Raw genomic sequence first — 22,873 nt, 5'->3', positions numbered from 1 at the left:
CAGTTGGAGCAATCTTCACGTCTATGCCTTTCCGCCTCTGCCTCTTCTTCCAAAGGTTCTCTTGAAGGTCAGACAGGACAAGCCCTCCATGATTCTAATAGCTCCAGATTGGCCTCGACAGCACTGGTACCCTCTGCTAAGGAGTTTAGTATGGGATCCTCCTTACCCTTTGCCTTTGATTCCGCACCTTTTGACTCAGGAGGGCAATCATTTCTTCAATGTCAGGATTCAGTCCCTGCATCTAACAGCCTGGCATATTCTGTTCTAGACCCTGGAGGGTCGCAGCTTCCTCAACAAGTTTTGAATGTTATTTTGGAGGCCAGGAGGCCTAGTACAAGGAAAGTTTATGCTGATAAATGGAGGAGATTTTTGATTTGGAGCAAAGCAAAGAGCTTTGATGTTTCCAGGCCTGATTTGAGTGTTTCTCTTCAATATCTTACAGAATTATTGGACAAGGGTTTGTCTTTCTCCTCTATAAAAGTTCATGCTGCAGCCATTTCTGCTCACTATGACTGTGAACCCACCATTATTCTCTCATCCTTTGTTTAAGCAATTCCTTAGAGGGGCAAAGAACATAAGACCCCCGCGTAGAGCTCCTACTCCTGCTTGGGATCTCAATTTTGTGTTGGAAAAACTTACTTTACCTCCTTTTGAACCTGCAGCTTCAGCTGAGCTAAAGTTTTTGTCTTGGAAGACTGCTTTTTTGTTGGCCATTACGTCTGCTAGAAGGGTTTCGGAATTACAGGCTCTTATGGCAGTTGAACCCTTCCTAATTTTTCATAAGGACAGGGTATCTCTGCGTACTAACCCTACTTTTATGCCTAAAGTGGTTTCAAATGTGGCCTTGAACCAATCTATTCATTTGCCTACTTTTTATGCAGATCCCCAAAATAAAGGGGAGAAAATCTTGCACACTTTGGATATTCACAGGCAGTTGCGTTATTATTTGAGCAAGACTAAAGGGTTCAGACAGTCTCAGCAGTTGTTTGTTTCTTTTGCTTTGGGTTCTCAGGGGAAACCTGTTTCAAAACAAACTATTTCTAAGTGGATTGGCTTTTGTATTGCTTTTTGTTATTCTCATCATGGTAAGGAGATTCCAGCTGGAATCAGGCCTCACTCCACTAGGGCTACTGCCACTTCTACTGCTTTTTTAAGGGGGGTAGCTACTAAAGATATTTTGGAAGCAGCTACTTGGAGTTCAGTGCACACCTTTTCTAAACATTACCATCTTCCGTTTTATTCCAAATCTAGGGCTGGATTTGCCACTGCAATCTTACAGGGCATTTTGGCAGCCCCCAATGCTTTATGATTTTGCCAGCCTCCCTTTACCTCTGCTTTGGGATTCTACCCATAAGTTATGACTGCAGCAATGTGAGATGAAGAACATAGTACAGTTTTGTACCTACCATAAATGTAGATGTTCGAAGATCCACATTGCTGCAGTCCAATTTACCCTCCCTCCTTCCCCTCTGTAGTTTGGAGTGGTGGTATGATTTGGGTTGTTGCTGTTTTTTGTACATGGTTTTAGGGAGTTTTTCTATTTTTGGCTGTGGCCTTTATTTTTAGGGCCTTCTGACATCTGGGGCAAGAAAAGACTGAGGAAATGACGTCGGTCATGCGCTTTAATACCCTGACGCTCTGACGTCAGATCTGAGCGCCCATGACCGACGTCAGCCTAATACTTTGGTATTCGGGCCGACCGAGGACAGCGGACTACCCATAAGTTATGACTGCAGCAATGTGGATCTTCGAACATCTACATTTATGGTAGGTACAAAACTGTACTTTTCAGACTACTGTGAGCCTTAACTACATGTCTACGGGACCAAACTAAAGTTACAAACAACTGCACTTTTGATTCAAAATGACACAGGTGGCAAAAATGCAGAAATACATTTATCAACATGAAGGTGACCAAGTCCAGCTTAAATATGTAATAAAAGCCTGAAAAGGTATGAAAAGGAAGCTATCCTTCCCATTTTGATCTATCAGTGCCTAGTAAAATGAGTAGAGGATATGCTACTGAAGGGAGCTTCTGAGACCAGATGTACAATAGGGACATATAGCTCAGAGGCCATCAAGTTTAAAAGCACAACAGAGAAAGGGTTGGTGGGTAGGAAGCAAAACTGATTTAAGTACTAAGATAAGTGCATTACTATTGTACTCCAGTTGATGTAAAATGATGTAAAATGGGAGTCCAAATGCTGTGGGCTTGGCTTCAGGAGAGCATCAGCATCCAAGAATCTTGAATGCAACAATGACTGACTGCTCATTTAAAATAAAATACCAAGGAAAAATGAAGGTTAGAAATGGCTTAAAGCTCTAGCCAGTATAGTTTTATCTTCCCAGAACTGCAGAATTCCCCCACTGCCACTGGGTTTAATGATCATAAGCTCTAGATGAAACTCTCACAGCTTGCCAAAACTAACTGGCTGTTCCAAGTTTGAAAAGTGACTAAAGCACAGGAGTTATTTGCTGCAATGCTGATTAATCCACTTTACAGCCCATAAAATAGCAATGTAAACTTTCCTTTTTCAGTGCAGTCTCATGTGAAAATGTTTCTGAAAGGATTGTTGCATACTAAGCCTCCTAGATAACATGTGGCTACTCTTTGGGATCTTAATATTCTCTTGAAAAACGAACTCTTCCTCCATTTGAACAAACTCATCATGCTGACTTGACGTTCTTAACTTGGAAAACAATGTTGCTGATTGTTCTTCAAGAAGAGAATCCGAGCTGAAAGCTCATTTTCCACAAAAGTAGAGTTTCCTTAAGAACTAATCCTTTAATTTTGCCTAAAGCGGTATCTGAGTTTACTTTGAGGAAAATGATCTGTCTCCCTATCTTCTTTCCAGAGTGAAAAATGAGGGAGAAAGATTACTCTAAATATTGGATGGCCACAGATATCTCCGGTATTATCTTGACAGAACTAAATCTTTTAGGAACTCTAATTAGTTGATGTCCTTCCTTAGATCCCTTTTGCAATATTCCAAACTGTTGGGGTTATCTTGCCAAATAACCTGAATGTCTGGGCAGGTTACCAAAGCCAAAACCTTCCATACAGCCATTTCTTCTGCGTATGACCAAATCCCGCTGGCGTAAGGGTACGTAAGCAGAATTCTGAGCGTGAAAACCTCATACTGTCTTGCCATCAGTCTGAACGCAGGTCTTGTACTCGTCAGTCTGTTCTGTGTGGGGTTGTTGGTATCTTGTGCCTTCACTGATTTAGATAAGTGCCCAGTTGGGGGGAGCCTTCTTTGTTTTTTTTCTTAAAAGTTTTGATGTTTGCAATACTATTAGATGTTAGTTAGGAAGGGAAAAGCTTGTGGTAAGCAGATTCCCTACAATGATCTCCACACCCAGTGCCTTATTTGCTTAGGTGCTGAATACGGTTATAAAAACAGCAGTGTTCCAATCTTTTGTACCTTAAACCTTAAGTTATGTGCCTTTCCTTCTTTAATACTTACTTGGAGAGACCCAGTTCCTTAAGCTCCTTGCCCATGCTGAAATGATGGATCTTTCAACTTCCGATGTCACATCTGTCCTGAAGAGGAAGTTGAAGTGGCCTAGGCTTGACTTTTTTTTTTTTGACTGCCTAGTCATTCTCTGATGTACCCCTTGAAGATTGGTAACCTGCAGTATGTTTAGTTTCTCAGTCTCTGCTTCTGTGACCCTGCCAGAGGGAGGTCTGCCATCAGAATCAAGCGCATCCTATAAGACTGAACTTACCAATGTTGGCGAGAAAGGGGAACTTAATCTTATAATTCTGAGTGGGAATGCAGACAAATTTCTGATGTGCAAAAAAGGTGTTCTGACTTGATAGACGTAAGCACCCCTGCACCTGCACCAGTCTGTCCTGTCTTGAAGGCCTTTCTGGATGCCTTTGCTTCTGCTTCCTCTGCTGCTGATTCTCAACCTCCAGCACCTACTGTAAAAGGCCTGATAGATTTTGTAAAGTGCCTGAAGGTTTAAAGCTTCTGTGTAAGAACCCTTTGGAAGATCCCTCTGTTTTTCTGTTTTTCTGGACAAGCCCTCCAAGCATCTACCTGCTTCCTTACCCTGATAAAGATAGCAAGGCAATAGATAGTATTGGGAAAAAGGTATATAACTCTTCCAATTTGGCTTTCATAGTTCTGAATTATCAGATTCAAGTGGCAAAATATGTGATGCCTATTTTGGCTAACTTAATAGAACTCTGTCTTCTCTAGAAGTATCAGGAACTAAGCAACAGGCCATGTCTGTGGTGACTGTGGCTTCTCAGGTAGCTGGACATATCATCAAGTGTGACTATGATGCAGTAGATGCCTCTTCCATAACAGCTACTACAGGATCTATAATTATAAGGTATGAAAGGCTTTGGTGTCATTCCTTACCTGAGGACATCAAAACCAAGCTACTAGACTCACCTCTGAATAGGAACCTTTTATTTGTCCCCAAAGGCCTAAAGTAGCCAATATATTTAAAACCCTACAAGAGCAGTGTAAAATTCTGAAAGGTTGCAGACAAATTTTCCTCAATTCTGTCCCCATGTATCAGGGAAATTGCCTGGTTAGACCAAACTCCTCCTCTTGCAGGGAAGTCGAGAACCCCACACAGTGAAAAGAAAAGGCCTAGAAAGAGATTTCAAGTTAAACTAAACAGGGCTTCAAAGTTTGGGAGGATTCCCTTTCCAGACAAATCAGCTTGACTACTTTCTGCTTACTTTTGACCTTCTCGGTACATCCTTCCCTGTATCATTTAGGCTAACCTCATCTCTTTCAAACTGAAAGCTCATAACTTCAGACAAATAGGTCCTTTCAATTATTTAACAGGGTTACAGGATGACGTGGAAGGAAGTTCCACCTTTCAAATGTATTTTCCACCCTCTCTGTCAGGTAAACCTTCAGTGTCCTTTCCTACAGAACCTGCTCAACCAAGGTAGAATAGAACCTGTTTCACAACAGTATGTAGGAAGACTTTTTCTATTACCCAGGACCCAAGATCTATAGTGGATTTGTCTCTTCTCAATACATTCCTTAAAGTTGCTTCATTCAAAATGTTCTCACTCCAGATCTCTTACCTTTCATCCTTCCTCAGGCCTTCCTGGTGTATTTGGATATGAAAGACGCATCTGTCCACTTCCCCGTCAGCCTTTCTTCAGGAAATTTCTAAGATGTTCAGCTTGTTCATCACACTGTTAATTCTCTTTTTCACCCCTTTGGATTGTCTACAGTCCCCTTGGTATTTGCTAAGTGCTGGCACCACTTATTGCCTTTTGCAAAGCATTTCCATATCTAGTTAGCCTGTTAATATGTGCACCATCTCAGCATCGGCGACCTGCTCACAATCTTCTGTGTTGCACCGACCACAAGGCAATTCCAGACAGGTTCAAGGCTCATTTTACCAGGAGTTTGGGCTTCATCTGTGACTTTTTGGAAAAGTTGGGTTCTAGAAGTGTTCAAATTGGTGCTGTGTACATACCTTTACAGATCAGTGCAAACTAGATTTCTTCTCCAAGTCTAGAACAGACCTTTTGCTAAGACCATTCTCCAGGGTCTTCTAAACCCTCATTCTTCCTCCTCCCAGTCAGTGTAAGTTTTGGTTGTATACCCATATAGCTAAGGTTAATGCAGCAGTGAGCAGTATGATGAGCAGAGTACAGTTGTGTAAACTTAACATAGCAGTACGACTGAATGATCCCTGGTGCAGTAACTGCTGCATCCCGCTCTCCCTTTCTCACCCTTATTTTATTATGTTTTTGTTGCCAGAGTGAAGACTTCTATTTTATTTTCGTAGCATTGACCTTTTCAGGGCTTTAGCCTCCGTCTCTCAGTTGGCATGAAAGCTCTGAAGGGTTTAGTCCCAGATATCACTTTTTTTTTTCTTCAGCTCATCTTAACAGTTTTGGCTACATGGAAGGTGTACTTGGATCTTTGGAAGTTGACAGGCTGTTATATGCCTAGCAGGATGTAACCCATATTGGTAAGGCTGCTGCAGCAGAGATCATTTGAACATCCATTAAGATGCAAGTTAACTTATACAACTGTACTTTCCATTTGGTTGGCTAGACTAACTAAGTTTTTGCTTAGTTTATTTATGTATTTTGTTTTAAATTTGTTAACTGGGGTAGAGATGAATGTATTTATTAATTTAATTGCTTATTTGATGTTAGAAGATGGATGGACCAGATGCCATTTCCATATACAGTAGATTTACTTCTCCCACTTATTTAGAGTGTTATGTACAGATGTGTATATTTGTGTGTGTCTAATTTTTATTGTCTCCCTCCCTCCCTCCAGTGTCTGACTGTCAGCTGCCACCAACTTTTCTCCTTATTCACTGGGTCTACCCAAAAGTCCATGTTCTTTCCACAACCTCAAATGGAGGCGAATGTATCCTTCCTCCTCTGGATCTCCACTCACAACTCAAATATTTTCTTGACAGAACTAAAACCTGCAGAATTCTGAGATGTTTCTTATGAAGGAAAAAAAAAAACACCAAAGAAAGCCAGTGCCAAATCAGACTGTTTCCTAACGGTTGTCCCCTGCCTAGAATTGACTTATTGTGGGAATAACAAAAGGAGCTAGCATGGGCCAACCATTGAGAACTGGCATTGGACAGTTTCCTAATGGGTTGTCCCATGCTATTTCCTTTTGTTATTCCTACCATAATAAGTCAATTCTAGGCAGGTTCTGGGCAAGCTGTACTTGGCCTATGGCTTTTTTATTGTCCCTTTGGAAAGTGGTGGACTGAAGAACTTTTCCAGAGGAAACATTTTGGTCCCATCCTTTTACAGAGTGCTACAAACTATATTGCTTTTCCTGGTCTAGATCAGGCAATACAAGGACCATTCTCCAGAGGCTCCTGGACACTTATCCTTCCTCCCAAATCGTATAAGCTTTGTTGTTCTTCTCATATAGCTAAGACTACTGCAGCAGTGATTATTTGAACATCTGCTGTTATGGTAGGTTTATGTACACCACTGTACTTTCCATTTGGTTGGCTAGGATAACTACTACTGCTACTACTTCTTTCGGCTTTTCCCGGTTAGGGGTCGCCACAGCAGATCACCTGTCCACTCGTGATTGGCAGTGGAGTTTTTTACTGTGTCGAGTTGCCAGCCCAGCGCCCAAGGCATACACACGCATGCACTCATGCCTAGGGCCAATTTAGAGTATCCAATCCACCTACAGCATGTCTTTGGTATGTGGGAGGAAACAGGAGCACCCAGGGAAAACCCACGCGGCCACAGGGAGGACATGCAGACTACGCACAGAAGGCACCCCAGCCAAGGATCGAACCAGAGAACCTCTTGCTGTTGGCTAGGATAACTAATAAATAATATTTTATTTATTTGTTTAATTTTGAATTTGGTAGTCAGGACATGGCACTGATGCATTTGACACTCTCTTATTTGCTACTAGATGATGGCTGGACCACATGTCATTTCCACATACAGTAGGTGTACTTTTATGACATGTTTAGTCAGTTGCCACCAGCTCCTCTCCACATTCACTGGGTCTACCAGACCCACATTAACCTCCACTAGGCTCAACCTGACACATGTCCAAGGTTGGTGAGGAGATTAATGGATGATGCAGTGTCATACTAATGCCACTGATGCTGGGGAGTGTGCCTTAACCCCTTTCTATCCCAGCCGTGCTGCCTGTAGAATCACTAACTATAGGAGGTAAATGCAATGCCCAGCCTTTCACACAAGATGTACGTTGCGTGCAGGGTGGAGCTTACCAGATTCCTGGTGAGCCTTGGCAGCCTTTCTTCTCAAGTTGGACGAGTTGGGGTTTGTCACTCACTCTCATCCTCCCCACATTGTCCTGTCCTGTCCCTCCAGCAGTTGTGTTGCTAGCCAAGTATGAGTCCCTATTGGGACTTATCCGTCTGCTCACTGGCACTGGATAATCTTGACTGACTCTGATAAGGGAGTGTACTAAAAAATGTACATCTGACCTGATAAGGGAATGTACTAAAAATGTACATCTGACCTGAAGTGTAGATAGTTTGTATAACCACTTTGTCTGCATCAGCAGGAATTTATTGCCACTTTAACTGAGTAATCAGTTAAGGAGTTGTAAAGGAGTTCCTTCCATATTATATATAGAGAGAGAGCACACTGTCTATGATGCCAAAGACATGGTTTCAGTTAGCAACATAAGCGATGAGCTGACAGTGGAACGAAGATTGACAGGTCAATGCCTCCTTGCCTATTTAGTGGAGGACATAGGGGCATGCTTAGGGCTTGCCAAGTTCGCATACCCTGGTGGTTGTGCTGGAGCCATGACATGAGACATTTGCAGAGGTAGTTGACTAGGCACTAAGGTATTTGAGTCTACCTAGGTGGTAGCTCCATCTAGGCACTTATACAAGTCTTCCTAGATTGGATAGATTAGCACATCTAGGGTGCGTGTCCCACTCTACTTCCAAAACTGTCATGCCAGCCAGAGGACTAGGGCCCTCATCATAGATCATAGACAGGCGCTTAGCAGCTGATGGTCAAGTTGTAGCTTTAGAGACCCCTCCCCCCCCCCCATGAAATTGAGGAAACTCCTGTATTCTCCAGTCATGTCCTTCCCCTTTTCTGATTTTCCTTTCTGATGGTTTTCCTGCCTTCCTTCTGACTTTGTTCCTCAGTCTTATGTTCATCCCTTTGAGTGCTCAGTCATTATGCAGCACTTTATGTATGCAGCTTGGTTAGGGTAGTCTCTTGCAGATCTTATTTTAGTCTAAATGTGTAACTACTCCTTTATTTGAAATGGATATTGGTACCCTTCATCAAATTTGAGGGTGTGAAATGGATAGCAATGCGCCTGGCATTACACTCCTGAAAAAGTTACTCAGAGACATCTTTGAGAAGCACAGCAATTGGGTGTAGATGTGTTTTTGCTTGTTACTTTTGTTTTTATAGTACTTACTAGAATATGTATTATAATTACATTGCCTGTTTCCATTAGAATTTTCTTTTAGATTATCCGTTGCATTATTTACTGCCTGTATGAAGTTTTAGCTTTCTTGTTTTGTAAACTGTATATTGCTGCCGTAAATGTTGCTGTGATGTGTCTTCCCAGTATGACCTCCTATAAAGGAAAAGGGTCCAGAGACACATGAGTTATCCTATTTGTTTTACTGCTTGTTATCTTGGCAGTGATTAAAGAGGAAAAGAAGCACATTAGTTTCTCATAATACAGTCCAGGTTGTATTTTATAAATGTTAGGCATTCCATAGCTGCAGCTACTGCAGAGGAAATATTTGTTCTGTGTTGAATGCATGGATAAATACACAATATTATCTTTTCTCATTGGAAGCTTTGTACTATGTCTTTAGTTGAAATGTTATGAAATATATATTGCTTGTGAGTTTTCAGACTACTGAATTGATCTGTATTTTTGACTGTCTTATTTCATAGAGCTTTCACAAAAATTTAATTGACTTTCTCTTCACGATAGTGTTTTCATTTATTTAGTGCTTTAAATATTTATCTACACACAGTAATGTTTGTTTTGTAACATGTTTAGTAAAAAGCAGTTGATTGATTGCTTTGACATGTCCTGTGACCAAGTCCAAATGTAGTTCTTTGTCAGTTATTTATTAACTTGCTTCTCTGCTCTTTCTGAAATGTGTTGTGTTCTGATTGCAGGGTCAAGGTAGTGGATGTTGTTGACTGGAAACTTGTGCTGTCCCTTGATCTCCCCAAGACAGCTTGCGTTGAATTTTCTCCAAAGAACACTATCCTGGCATTATGGCAGCCTTATACAAGTAAGTATCTATGTGCATAAACTGCTTGAGCTTGAGGGTTTGCTTCCTGTTTAAGCAAATCTTTTCCTCCAAACCTTCTCTGCCCCTCTATGCAAATGCAGTTTGTCTTTCCAGAATGATCCATATTCCTGAAACATTGGTGCTTCCAGTTAAAGAATGCAAGGAAACTAAAACCTGCACATTCTTTTTCCAGAAGCCTTAAAGGGACATTGCCTTTTCACAACATACAACACACATGCATGAGTAGTAAATATGCAGTAATAAAATCACCTTTATTTTATATCAGGTGCACTTGTGTATATCATTTTTTCAGAGAAAGTGCAAAGGTTTCTGGGCTTTTTGTGCACGTGTCTTCTAATAGATATGAAGTCTGATTTTTTTATCTATTTATTTTTTTTAGTAGTATAGTTGCTGTAGGAATTGGGGCAAAGCCAAAAATTGAGAGGGTAGGCTAAATGTCCAAAGTGAAGAATGATTTCAAATCTGTTTAAAGATAAAGCTGGTAGAATAATGGGTCTTACTTGAGCTTTCTTTGTCTGGCCATTATTTAGTGATTGCAGTCCTTAATGATCAGTCAAAAAACTACATGTCTTATGAAAAACGGACCTGAAAAATATGAGTTAAAAATCAGCACATTATGTGAAATTCTGGATAGTTTAAGGCAGGGGGAAGACATCCTTAGTGAAGGAGCTTACCCTAGTTAATGTCTAGTGTAGAGAATAGGCTTAAATTGAATGCTATAAAGCATAATGTTGTTTCTTTTAGAAAACCGAAATTACCCTCAACATTCAAACTTGTGCTCATTCAGTCAACTATGTTTCATTTGAAGGAAGGTGCTGAATCAAACTGTCAACCCACAGAGGAAGTTTATGCCAGAGAAGGGAGAAGTGCTGGGCGATGAATTTCTCTCATCTTTTTCCCCTTTCATGCTCAATCTGCTAAAGAAAGTTTGAATCTCTGGTTCTTGTATTAACTAAGTTGTTTGACTTATTGAGATACAGCAAGTCAGGGACCACGAGATCTCTAATGGCGAGGTAAGCAAGGCAAAAATTCCCCAAAAGAAACTAAACTGTACTTTTTATAATTTAATGTAAGCTTGTTTTCCATACACCTGTATTAACTAGAGTAATATTTTCTGAAGAGTAGAGATATCTGAAGGAGTTTTGACAATTGCACCCAGATGTTCTGGTTTTCATTTTTGAAAGCAGAGAAGTAGATGCCATACAGGAGGGAGCCCAGTACACATCCCTGCGGGGTCTCCACTGGTTACCTTACCACTATCTGAAGCAACACCTGACACAAATTATGTTGGTTTTGTCTTTCAACCAGCTAGCTATCCATCTTACTACTTAAGGAGCTATGTTTAGAGATGTCAGTTTCTGTACAATTCTGGCATGGGGTATGATAGCAGATGCTTTGGCCATATCAAGAAGAGCTGTATGAACAGCATAACCACTGTCGACAGTTTGCATAATCCTGTTGTAGTTAAATAAGGTTTAACAGGCGTGTTCCTTCATTGGGCTTCAATGTCCAGAGTATTTAATATGTCTGCTTTGTCTGGGCATGCAATTTTCCTTTTCGGGCAGTTTTTTCTACATTACCTATGTTCTTGGAGACGGGCCTTTGAGCTTCTGTCCTTAACACTTGACTACTACAGTTATGGTTGTAAGGTATTTGGTTGCTCTTCTTTCTTGGATTTCATTATAATTTTCTTTTACAAATTTCTGTGATTACTGTAGAAAGTTTGTCTTCTCCACATCAGTCTATGTCCCTGGTTTAGCTGTGTGATCAGTTATTTCAGCTTCAGGCTGTAGACTTTCACATGACTTTTATATTTTTATTTGTCAGCAGTTTGCACATATGGTCATCATCTGCATTTTCTGTTGTGATAGGTAGGAAGAGAATGACAAGGCTGTGTTCAGTCTCTTCATTTAAGTAGTGGGGTAAGAGACATGTTATGTGCTGGTCAAGCAGAACTACTGCCTGGTTGCCCACTGGAGACTTGGAGGTCAGAAGTGGCAGAAGGTTATCCTAGGCATGCAGGTAGACCTGGATAATGATGTAGATAGGGTGGAGCAGAGGCACTCCTAGTCCACACTTCATAGCAGGTAGTGACTTGTAATAAATACCAACAGACAAGAGTAGGACCTTCACTTGCATACAGTCTGCTACAGAGTTGGCTGTAATGTGATAACTGCATCACAGCTATGCTATTCCCTGTCCTCTGTGACTTGGTATAGTGCTTGTGTACTGGAGAGGTACTTCTGTTTGGACAGGTTGGGCTCTATCTGGCAAGGAAAAGAGCTAAAGTGAGATCAACAGAGGTGATGAGCCCTGGTAGAAGGACAGGGTTGTGGGAGTAGACTGAAGTGAGATGCAGTTTGTAGGGGTATGTGAAGGGACAGATGCATTTTTTTCTCAAGTTTCTAATTTAGATTCTGAGGAGATTATGATGTCTGAATCACCCTCTGAGAGATTCACCTTTTTCTGAGACTATCTCCAGAATGAGTCAGTAGGAGAAAACTGAGGTTTCTCAATCCCTCAGAAAGTACTATGACTTGCTACAAGTGGAATTTCCAGAACCCTTACCTGTTTCCACAATGCTGTCAACATTGGAGGATGTGTTTGTCACAGCCTGTGGTTTCCCAAACAACCTACTGCCGTTAAGAAAGCGGATAGAATATACAAAGTTCCTCAGTCTTTCAAGTTTTTATACACTAATCCCAGACCCTGACACAGCAGCTATAACTTTAGTTAGTCTGACAAGCATTTTGTTAATTCACAAAGATGGTAAAGCTAGTAATAAATTTAGGAAAAAGTTTATGCTTCTGCTAGTTTGCTTTTTAGACTCCTGAATTGTCTGGAGCATATGCTAACATTTATACTGACTAATTGTGAAAGTACGGGAAATATTTTGATTGCAGTTTCCTCGTGAGAAAACATCTGCTTTGTGCAGTCTAATTTCTTCTGTTTCTCACGTGACTAATGCTTGAAGTGTGTTTATGACTGCAGATACTGCTTCCAGGGTTGTTGCCACTGATACTCTTTCAAGGAGGTTTTGCCTGGCTGTGTTCTCAGAAACATCTAGACGATGTCAAAACTGAAATTTTAACTGCCTTTTGGATAGCGATCTAGTTTTTCAACTCTCCAGCAAAAATTATCAAAAAGTGTAATGAGACAAGTAAGCTAATTCAGGGAATTTCTCAAAGTTTTCAGCCTTCATTCTGTAAGTTTTCCAAGGAATTTTCTGCTTCCTGGTTTAATTTTTGGCAAGAAACAAAGTAAACAGTCTCAGCAGAATACTGATAAGCAGACATTTAAAAATCAGTTGCAGAGAGTTTCCAAAAAGAAAACTGGAGTTCCCTAAAACAAAGGATAAACAGCGAATGATGATGTAAGGGACTTTGTCCCCACCCTAGCAGTCCAATATCCTTCCAGAAAGTCTGAATCACTGTTTCTCACTTTGGCAACAAATTGTTTCAGACAAATGGGTTCTGAATGTGCGACATCTAGGATACAGATGGCAGATGGAGAAAATTCCTCCTTTTCAGGGTATTCTTCTTCATCCACCAGGCCAAACTATTCTCTTCCTTCCTGGCCTACATCTCATGCTGTGTCAAAAGGGTAATAGTAGCAGTTCCTCTTTCCCAGCTGGGGAAAGAGTTTTATTCAAGAATGTTTTAGTGACAAAGAAAAAAAATGCTGAAAGACCAGTTCTGGGTCTTTCTTTCCTGAATCAGTTGGTGATAGTGCCCAAGTTCAAAATGCTGCCATTTCACAACTTGTTACCCCTTCTTCCTCATTTTGAGTTTTTCAGTAACCTTAGATTTGAAAGACACATATAGTCACATTCCTTTTCATCTAGATTGCTGGTATTTCTTAAGGGTTGTGTGTTTGGATCACATTATCAGTTTTCTGCTGTACCCTTTGGGCTATCCACTGTTCCAAGAGTCTTCACAGTGTGTCTTGCTCCTGTCATAGACTATTGCAGGCTATAGGGTATCCATATTTTTCCACATTTAGACAATTTGCTTATCTTTACAGATATTTTTTTTTAGAGACTATGGAATATTTCACTTGGGCAAGAGATCTCCTACACATGTTGGAATTCCAAGAGAACATTCAGAGGTCTTATATGACTCCTCCTCACAGGATTGTGTTTTTTGGGCTGCCTGCTAGTCTCCTCTGTACAAAGAGTTTTTCTTGCACTGGAATAAAAATATATATATTTAGATCTATTCCAGGGTATTTCCACTCAGACATCTGTCACAACAAAGGAATACCTCAAAGTTCTGGGTATCATGGCATCCCATGATTTTTGTGATACGTTTTGCAAGACTCCACATGAGAAAGATAGAATGTTATCTAAGTTTCTTTGACCCAGCATCCACACCAGTTTTTTCATATTCCAGATCTGAGATGTGTGAAAAGGGAAATCACTTGTTGGAGACATCAAATTTCTCTGAATCCAGGTCTCCTGTTCTCCCCGCCTTGTCTAGAGCAGTCAGTTAACTACAAATGCCTCATATTTTACTTGGGAGCAGTGTCAAGGGGAATAAAAGTATAAGGTCTCTGGGACAGGAAAGACAGAAAAAAGTTTCTAAACGTAAAAGCGATGCTAGTTCTTGTAAAAGCTGTCAACTCTTTGAATCATCTGTGGTTTCCAGGACCTTTCCAGTTGTTATAGGCAGTAACATAATGGCGTGGTACATAAGCACGGGGAGTCAGACCTTGCCCCCTATGTAGACTAGCCATGTTAGCATGGGCTATACCTGTACAGCACCATCTCCGAAAAATTATGTAGCAGACTGCAAAAGAAAAATGCAGACACACAAATGGGAATTGGATGAGGGGTTCTTCCAAAATTTGATCTGTCTATGGGAATTCCTCAAGAAGAACTTTTTGCCTCCTGTCTAAACAATCAATTAGCAAAATTATTTTCCAGGACTCCATGCAAGGTAGTCAGTGAGACAAGTGCCTTGCCTTGCCTTTTCATTTGACAGGAATGTTTCTGTATTCACAACCACCACGAACCTCTACACACCTTTTGAATGTAAAAACACACAATCCACTGGTCTGTACAATAAAGGTGTATCCTCCACAAACCACGCTTCAAAAATGTAGTAGAACTGGATAATAATTTTAATGTAGACGAACACCAACAGCACAAAGTACAGCAAACATAGATTGAGCACGCTTTCGTCTCTACGTAAGAGACTTCATCAGAATCAATGAAAAATGTTAATTGATGCATTTATATACTTTTTGTTGGGCATTAAAAACCTTAGCAACAAATTAAAACAATTAATGTTTCAATCAAATGACTGAAATTACACTTTGGTGGCTCCTTTGACCATTTCAAAATTGTTTATAAATGCATACATACAATTCATTCATAACCAACTGATATTCAATAAAAATAAATATTGTCACCATTGCAATATAATAATGCTGGATAAAAAATATAAAAAATATATGTCAATGTAAATATATATATTTTAAATATTAAAATATGCTGTGTATGTTAAAATGTTAATGTTAAAATGTTAAAATATTAAAATATATAAGGTACCGGAATTTGAACCTATAGAATTCATATGTAGATAAAAATACATATTTCTATATGGAAAATCAGGGAAACTACAAAACTCTATGAGCTAAAACCAAGTTACCCCATCAATAACCAGGTGGAAATTTATTTGGGATTTAATGCCAATAATTTTAGTATTGGCTTAATGGAAATATGGTCATTCATGCCCACATGGGAGCATGCGTCCAATCTAATTTGCCAAATTAATTCCCTGTATTCCAAAAATGTTTCCCAGTCACCACCCCTCTCCCCTGGTTTCACTTCTTCCAAAACCCAAAATTTTATATTGGCTTTCTTGCATTTTAAGGTATGTCTAAACAGGGCATTGTTCTCATTCTTTTTACTAATGTCTCTCATGTGTTCATATATCCGTGTCCTCAGGTGTCTTTCGGTTTTCCCCACATAATACGCCCAACATGTCGTGCAATATGTGAGGTATACTACCCCCTTTGTGTAACAGCTATAATACCTGTTACTCTTTAATCTGTACCCAATACTTTGTATCCAAAGGTCCTTTTAACCTGATAGAAATGGACATTGTGCGCATCTACCGCACTTATGAGTGCCTGTCTTAGTTAATGCTCCCCCCCTACAATTAGAAACCTTCTTTCTTTCTAAAATCTTTTTGAGATTGTTGTTCTTCCTATATCCAAACCTAAGAGGTTGTTGAAAGATGGGCGGTTTACTAGACATTCTCCCAAATATATTCCAAACCTCATTAATGCCCTTCTGCAACCAACTTATATCAGTATAGTGGGTAAAGGTCAAACGGGGCAGTTCCAGACCAATCCCCATATCCCCCCCCCCAGTGGATTTGTTTCAACTGCTGTTTCACTACCAATGGTTAAGGTGCTCATTCCCCCTTTAAATGTTAAAAGTGGACAGTATTTAAATTCCCGTTTCTTTACTACTTCCTTTTTGATGGTCTTAACTAATTTACTAGGATATCCTCTCTCTTTGAATAATTCTTGAACCACTTCCATCTCTTCCATAAATTCCTCAAAATTACTGGTCATTCTTGAAACCCTAATCATTTGACCCTTCACTACATTCTTCTTCAAAAATAATGGATGGTCACTCTGAAAATGGACATATGAATTCGAAAAACAACTTTTCCTAAAAATCCTAGACTTGTAACTACTATTATTTTTGTCCTTACTTATTTTAACATCCAAGTAATTAACTTCATCCTTAGTATGTTGAAAGGTAAACTGAAGAAATGTAGTAGTACCACTCAAGTATTCAATAAATTCACCAACTTGTAGGTCTGCCCCATCCCAAACAATAAAGATGTCGTCCAAAAAATGAAAATACTTAATAATGTTGTGTTTAAAGGATGATTTGAACACATAATTGAGTTCCCAAAAGAGCATAATGATGTTAGCATAAATCGGGGCACAGGTCGAACCCATTGCCACCCCATCAAGCTGGTGATAGATATCCCCCTGAAAATATATAAAGTTATTTTTCAAAACCATTTCCATGTTTTCAAGTACAAGCCTAAATTCATCACTATTAAGAATATTGAATTCTGCCAACATCTGTTCAAACCAATCAAGGCTTATGGTGTGGGGTATGACAGAGAAAAGGTCCTTGACATCTATTGTTACAAATGAATAATCATCATGGTAGGGTATAGCATTAAACTTGTCTAAAAAGTCCCAAGAGTCTATTAAAATGTGTGGGTAGCCCAAGTAGAAATATTTAATCTTTGTGTCTACATATATGGCTAAAGTTTGAGTTTTTGAACCCTGAGATGTAACTATGGGCCTCAAAGGGGGATTGTCAACTTGTTTGTGTATTTTTGGGATTCCAAATATTTCGGGAATAGTCGGTTTTGGGACCCTCAGAAAATTATATAGATCTAAGTCTATCAAACCTTGCATAAGGTTGTCCTCCAGTATGAGATCTAGTTTCCTATAACATATATTAATTTAATTCCTGGAGACAATCTGATATCTATCCCCCATATTCAAAATATTCAACATCCTATTGGTGTAGTCCCAACGGTCCATTAGAACCACACCTCCCTCCCCCCTTGTCAGGTTTCATAATTCTAAGCTTCTCATTACTTTGTAACTGATTAAGGGTACAAATTTCATCATCAGATAAATTATTGTGAATTAATTGGGCTTTCCTATTGTTAAAGCCTTCCCTTACCATATTAAGGGTACACGCTTCAAAATTGGAAACATCCTGTTGGAGAGGAGGATTAAAGGTACTCCTTCTTTTTAGTGTTCTTTTTCCTCTCGAGTGTTGGTCTTGGAATACTAACCCTAAATTGAGCTTACGTACAAATAATTTAATATTGAGTATAATCTCGTCAACCTTGGGTTTTCTTGTAGGTATAAATGTAAATCCCTTGGAAAAAAGGCTAAAAAATGCTGGAGTGATCTCAACATCTGTATAATTGTAAATATTGAAATTATTCTGGGAGTGCATAGAACATTTACCCATATCCAAACAATCCAAGACAATGTCATTACTACCATAATTTAAATTGTCTACATCTCCAGATGGTATATTCTGAACAACACCAAAATTCTGATCAGCATCAAAGTTTGTCTGAATATCACTTAAATTATTATATATAATTTGGGTTCCAAAGTAATTACCTACTAAATGACATGTCAGTATCTCCCCCTCACCTGCCTCCTTTGTTGATAATTCCCCGTCACTTCTGTATAGGAGTACTGACGGTTCTGGTTCCTGATCCTTTCGGACCTCCGAGGCCCCTGTCCTTCTCCTAAAGGGTCAATGGGGTCACTAATGTCAATACTACCAGCTGCATTGTAACCTGTATTGTGGTTACCATAAGGTGAACCTGCGTCCTGGTACCTTCTTTCTTGTACATTGTTAGGATAATAGTCCCTCCTGTTTGACTGTTCAAAAGGGACACATGGAGGGTATGTATTGTATTTCCTCCTATCAACACTTACATATGTTCTCCCTTCCCTATAATCTACCATGTCACGTTCAATTTTACCCAGTTTCCTTTTGTAATTCTTTGAGACATCAACATCAACATCCTGAAGTACCTTACAATAAATATTTTTGTATTCTATAATAGTAAATAATAAATCATTACTAATTTCATGATATAATTGGTCAATATACACTTTACACTCTTCCATAACTTTTGTGTTACTCATTATCATGGCTTTCAAAATAGCAAGTCCACAATCATTAAGTAATTCAGAAATTGTTTTAAATAATTCATCATTCCCAAAAGCATTATTAGGGAATTTGTTGAGTCTCAGTCCCTTAAGCACAATCTTTCGTTCAACACATTGCTTTAAATACCAATTGTCTAGAGATAAATTCCGGTACCTGTTTAATTCCTGTTGAAAAGTTTTACACTTGTCCTTGAAGCACACATTTACTGTTGGTAACCTCTCAGCTCTTCAACAGCTGAAGAGAAAGATTTGTCCAGCCAGTCGGTAAATTTTATACTGTTATAACCATCCAAGGATCGTCGCCATCCACCAGGTACAGTTCTACTCGACCTATTGTTAGAGATGTTGTGTATAACCCGCTCTCCACTGTTTGGAGAGTGGGAAGTTCCTGTTCCTTGTTCTCTCCCTCGTAATTCTGTTTCCGGTATATCCATACCCGCAGGACTGCCCTGCGCACAAGGAATGGAAGCGCATGAATCGATAGCTTCAACCGACCTGTTAAAGTCCTGAGAATGTGATCTAATGACCCGTATCAACTGTGTCAATAACGATCCGTCTCCTTCCATCACAGGGGATCCCTCGTAACTGATCAGCGGAACACCAGTAACCACAACCACCACGAACCTCTACACACCTTTTGAACGTAAAAACACACAATCCACTGGTCGGTACAATAAAGGTGTATCCTCCACAAACCACGCTTCAAAAATGTAGTAGAACTGGATAATAATTTTAATGTAGACGAACACCAACAGCAAAAAGTACAGCAAACATAGATTGAGCTTTGTCTCTCGTAGAGACTTCATCAGAATCAATGAAAAATGTTAATTGATGCATTTATATACTTTTTGTTGGGCATTAAAAACCTTAGCAACAAATTAAAACAATTAATGTTTCAATCAAATGACTGAAATTACACTTTGGTGCCTCCTTTGACCATTTCAAAACTGTTTATAAATGCATACATACAATTCATTCATAACCAACTGATATTCAATAAAAATAAATATTGTCACCATTGCAATATAATGATGCTAACATTTTAACATTAACATTTTAACATACACAGCATATTTTAATATTTAAAATATATATATTTACATTGACATATATTTTTTATATTTTTTATCCAGCATTATTATATTGCAATGGTGACAATATTTATTTTTATTGAATATCAGTTGGTTATGAATGAATTGTATGTATGCATTTATAAACAGTTTTGAAATGGTCAAAGGAGCCACCAAAGTGTAATTTCAGTCATTTGATTGAAACATTAATTGTTTTAATTTGTTGCTAAGGTTTTTAATGCCCAACAAAAAGTATATAAATGCATCAATTAACATTTTTCATTGATTCTGATGAAGTCTCTTACGTAGAGACGAAAGCGCGCTCAATCTATGTTTGCTGTACTTTGTGCTGTTGATGTTCGTCTACATTAAAATTATTATCCAGTTCTACTACATTTTTGAAGCGTGGTTTGTGGAGGATACACCTTTATTGTACCGACCAGTGGATTGAATGTTTCTGTATTCTTTAAGACTCTTTCCATTGATATCCCGGGGTATTTCTGGAGATTTGGAAGGAATTCCCAAAGACCATTTCAGTGTGTCTGCCCAGGTATCTCCCTTTTTCAATGCATTCTAATGTGAAAATGTTTTTAAAAGGGGTGTTACATAAGTAGACTCCCAGAAAACCAGTGGCTGTTCCGTGAAATTTTAACTTTTGTAAAATATTTTGCCCTTTTTGAACCATCTCATGCTGTTGACTTGAGGTTGTTAACAACATGGAAGTCCGTTTTGCTGATTGCTCTGATCTCTGCAAGAAATGTGTTTGAGTTTCAGGCTATTATGGAGAGTCAACTACTGCTACTCCTAGAAGGCATTGGTTGCTGAAGTGTTAGAGAGAAGTTTCAGTAAATCCTTGTTTTTCATGGTCTGTGAATTGTTCAGCATTGGTTATATTTTGTGGTATTTCTGTACATTTTTTCTACTGGTTGTTTTTCTTGTTATGGAGAGTCAAGCTTATCTCAGTTTTCACAGAGACAGGTTTTATTTGAGAAATAATCCTTCTTTTATGCTTAAAGTGGTATCCGAGTTTAGTTTGAGCCAAACTATCCATCTCCCTATTTTTTTTCCAGAACCTAAAAAAGTACGAGGGAGAAAGGATACTTCATACCTTGGATGGCCACAGTCAACTGTAATATTTTGACAGAGCAAAAGCTTCTGATCAGTTGTTCATTTTTTTTGAAGGTTAGAAGAGACAACCTGTGTCAAAGCAGACTATTTCAGAATTGTTGTCCCAGGCTGTTGCCTTTTGCTGTTCCCACGTCAATGAATCTGTATCAGGTAGGGTAAAGGGACCCACTACTAGGGCTTTGGCTTCATCTTTGGCTTTTTGGAAAGGATTGGACTTAATCCAGAAGCAGCAGCTTGGACCTCTGTACATACATTTACAAAACACTATAAACTAGGTTCCTTTTCCAGGTGTAGGACAGGCTTTACTGGGACCATTCTCCTGCGGCTCCTGGACCCTTCACCTTCCACCACCCAGTTGTTCTAAGCTATGGTAATCAACCTGGTATAGCTTGGACTACTGCAGCAGTGATCAATATGAACAACACATGGCAAGTTTGCTTATACATCTACCTAACTGTAGGTGTTTGAATGATCGCTGCTTCCTCTCTTCACCCCCCCCCTTTTTTTGTGTTTTTTATGCCAGAGTGTGGACATGTTTTTTTTTTTTATTTTTCCTAGCAGTGTCCTCCCAAGGCTTGGCCTCCCTTTCTCAGTTGGCATGAAAGCTGTGAGGGGCTTGACTCCCAAACCTGTCTTTTTAGTCAGCTCAGTTCAAACTAATTGCTTGGATGCATGGAAGGTGCCCTGAAGGTTTTGAGGCTGGCCAGCTGTTTATATCCTATGTAGGATATAACCCATAGAGCTTAGGCTACTGCAGCAGTAATCATTTGAACATCTACTCATGTCCTGACTGAATTCACTGCTGCAGTATTCATAACTGATGGGATGATGTTCAGCTGGGGTATCAAAACCTTCCTGTGGGTGTACGTCTAGATGGTGAACTCAGCTCATTGATGTATTGGTATGTAAATGGATGTACATGCAAGATTCTCAGGCTGTCTCTACGCCAGCCCGAATGCAGGTCATTGCACCAGATGGACTGTTCATTTGGTCATTTGGTACCATAGCTTCAGTTGTCAGAGTCAGGGAAGTGTCCCATTGGGGATCTTCCTTTCTAACCTTTTAACTGTGTATTAATTGTTATTGAATGTCATTTATGAGGGGTAAGTGCGAGTGCAGTAGGCAAATTCCATACAAGGACTTGAACATTAAGTGCCTTTTCTGTCTAGGCACTGAACATGACTAGAAATCTTGTTCTATTTGTCAGTTATTTGTTCCTAAAACTGTTCATACCTTCTTTGGGATCCAGTGCTTAAATTGCGTAGCCCACTCTGCTATGTTGGAATCCCCAGATGTTCAGCTTTCCTCCCAAGAAGAAACTTAAGAGGCCCATAGAGGATGTGTCTTCCATCATCTCCGAATTGGACGTACTCATTGAGATGGCCAAACCCGCAGTACATTAGACTTCATCTCAAAAACCACTACAACGACCCCACTGGAGATTGGTATGGCTCCTGAAGCCTCACAGACCAAATCTTCCGACAATCCATGTCTTATTTCAGAGGGCCCACATGGAGTCTCTCAAATCCTAGTATGGGAAGATGTTCCAGAAACACTTATTCAAATGTGCCAGAGTTCCAAACCCCCTAAGCTGGTATAGGTGGATGTAACAGCCCCCCCCCCCCCAAAAAAAAAAAAAAAAAAAAAAACTTAAGCATACGTCATCCCCTTCAGCTTCCAGGGGAAAAGAATGGATAGATATTTCTCAGGACTTTTTTTAAAGACATTATGTCTGTGAGGCTTCCGTCCTTTGTGACCCAACCTACATAAGCCATCCAACAAAAACAGGTATTAGATTCTTCCTCATCCTCTGAGGAACAAGATGCTGTTGGACTACTACTCACAACTCCCTTCTCGAGAGCAACTTTCTTCCATTGAAGGGGAGTCCCTCCCTCCTGATTTCTCCCTTGAAAGAGGCTTCCTTTGGAGAAACATTGAAAAATATGATTAAGCACTTTTAATGGAAATCTAAACAGGTGTCAAAGTCCAAAACAGATATTGCAGCCTTTTGAAGATGTGCACCACCTCCAGTTCCTGCTGTGCTGGAGGCATACCTGGATTCCTTTTAAGCCAGTGCCTCTACACCTGATTCTCAACCTCCAGCACCCAAAAGGCCAGACAGGTTTTATAAAGTTCCTGATGAACTTAAGTACCTGTAC

The 22,873-nt window shown here is 39.6% G+C and overlaps 1 protein-coding gene across 1 annotated transcript in view; it reads left to right on the top strand.

Moving 5' to 3' along the window:
• EIF2A (eukaryotic translation initiation factor 2A) overlaps positions 1-22,873 on the top strand; it is a 1,204,316-nt gene that overhangs the window by 225,441 nt on the left and 956,002 nt on the right. The window contains exon 4 of the mRNA XM_044063751.1: positions 9,632-9,750. Coding sequence (XP_043919686.1) covers positions 9,632-9,750 — 119 coding nt within the window. The remainder of the gene's footprint in view (positions 1-9,631; positions 9,751-22,873) is intronic.

Source organism: Protopterus annectens, chromosome 2.part2 (assembly GCF_019279795.1).
Source record: "Protopterus annectens isolate FY-2018-M chromosome 2.part2, PAN1.0, whole genome shotgun sequence".
NCBI classification, from domain to species: Eukaryota; Metazoa; Chordata; order Ceratodontiformes; family Protopteridae; genus Protopterus; species Protopterus annectens.
Note: the sequence above shows the minus strand (reverse complement) of the source record. Positions and strands in the feature narration are given on the sequence as shown.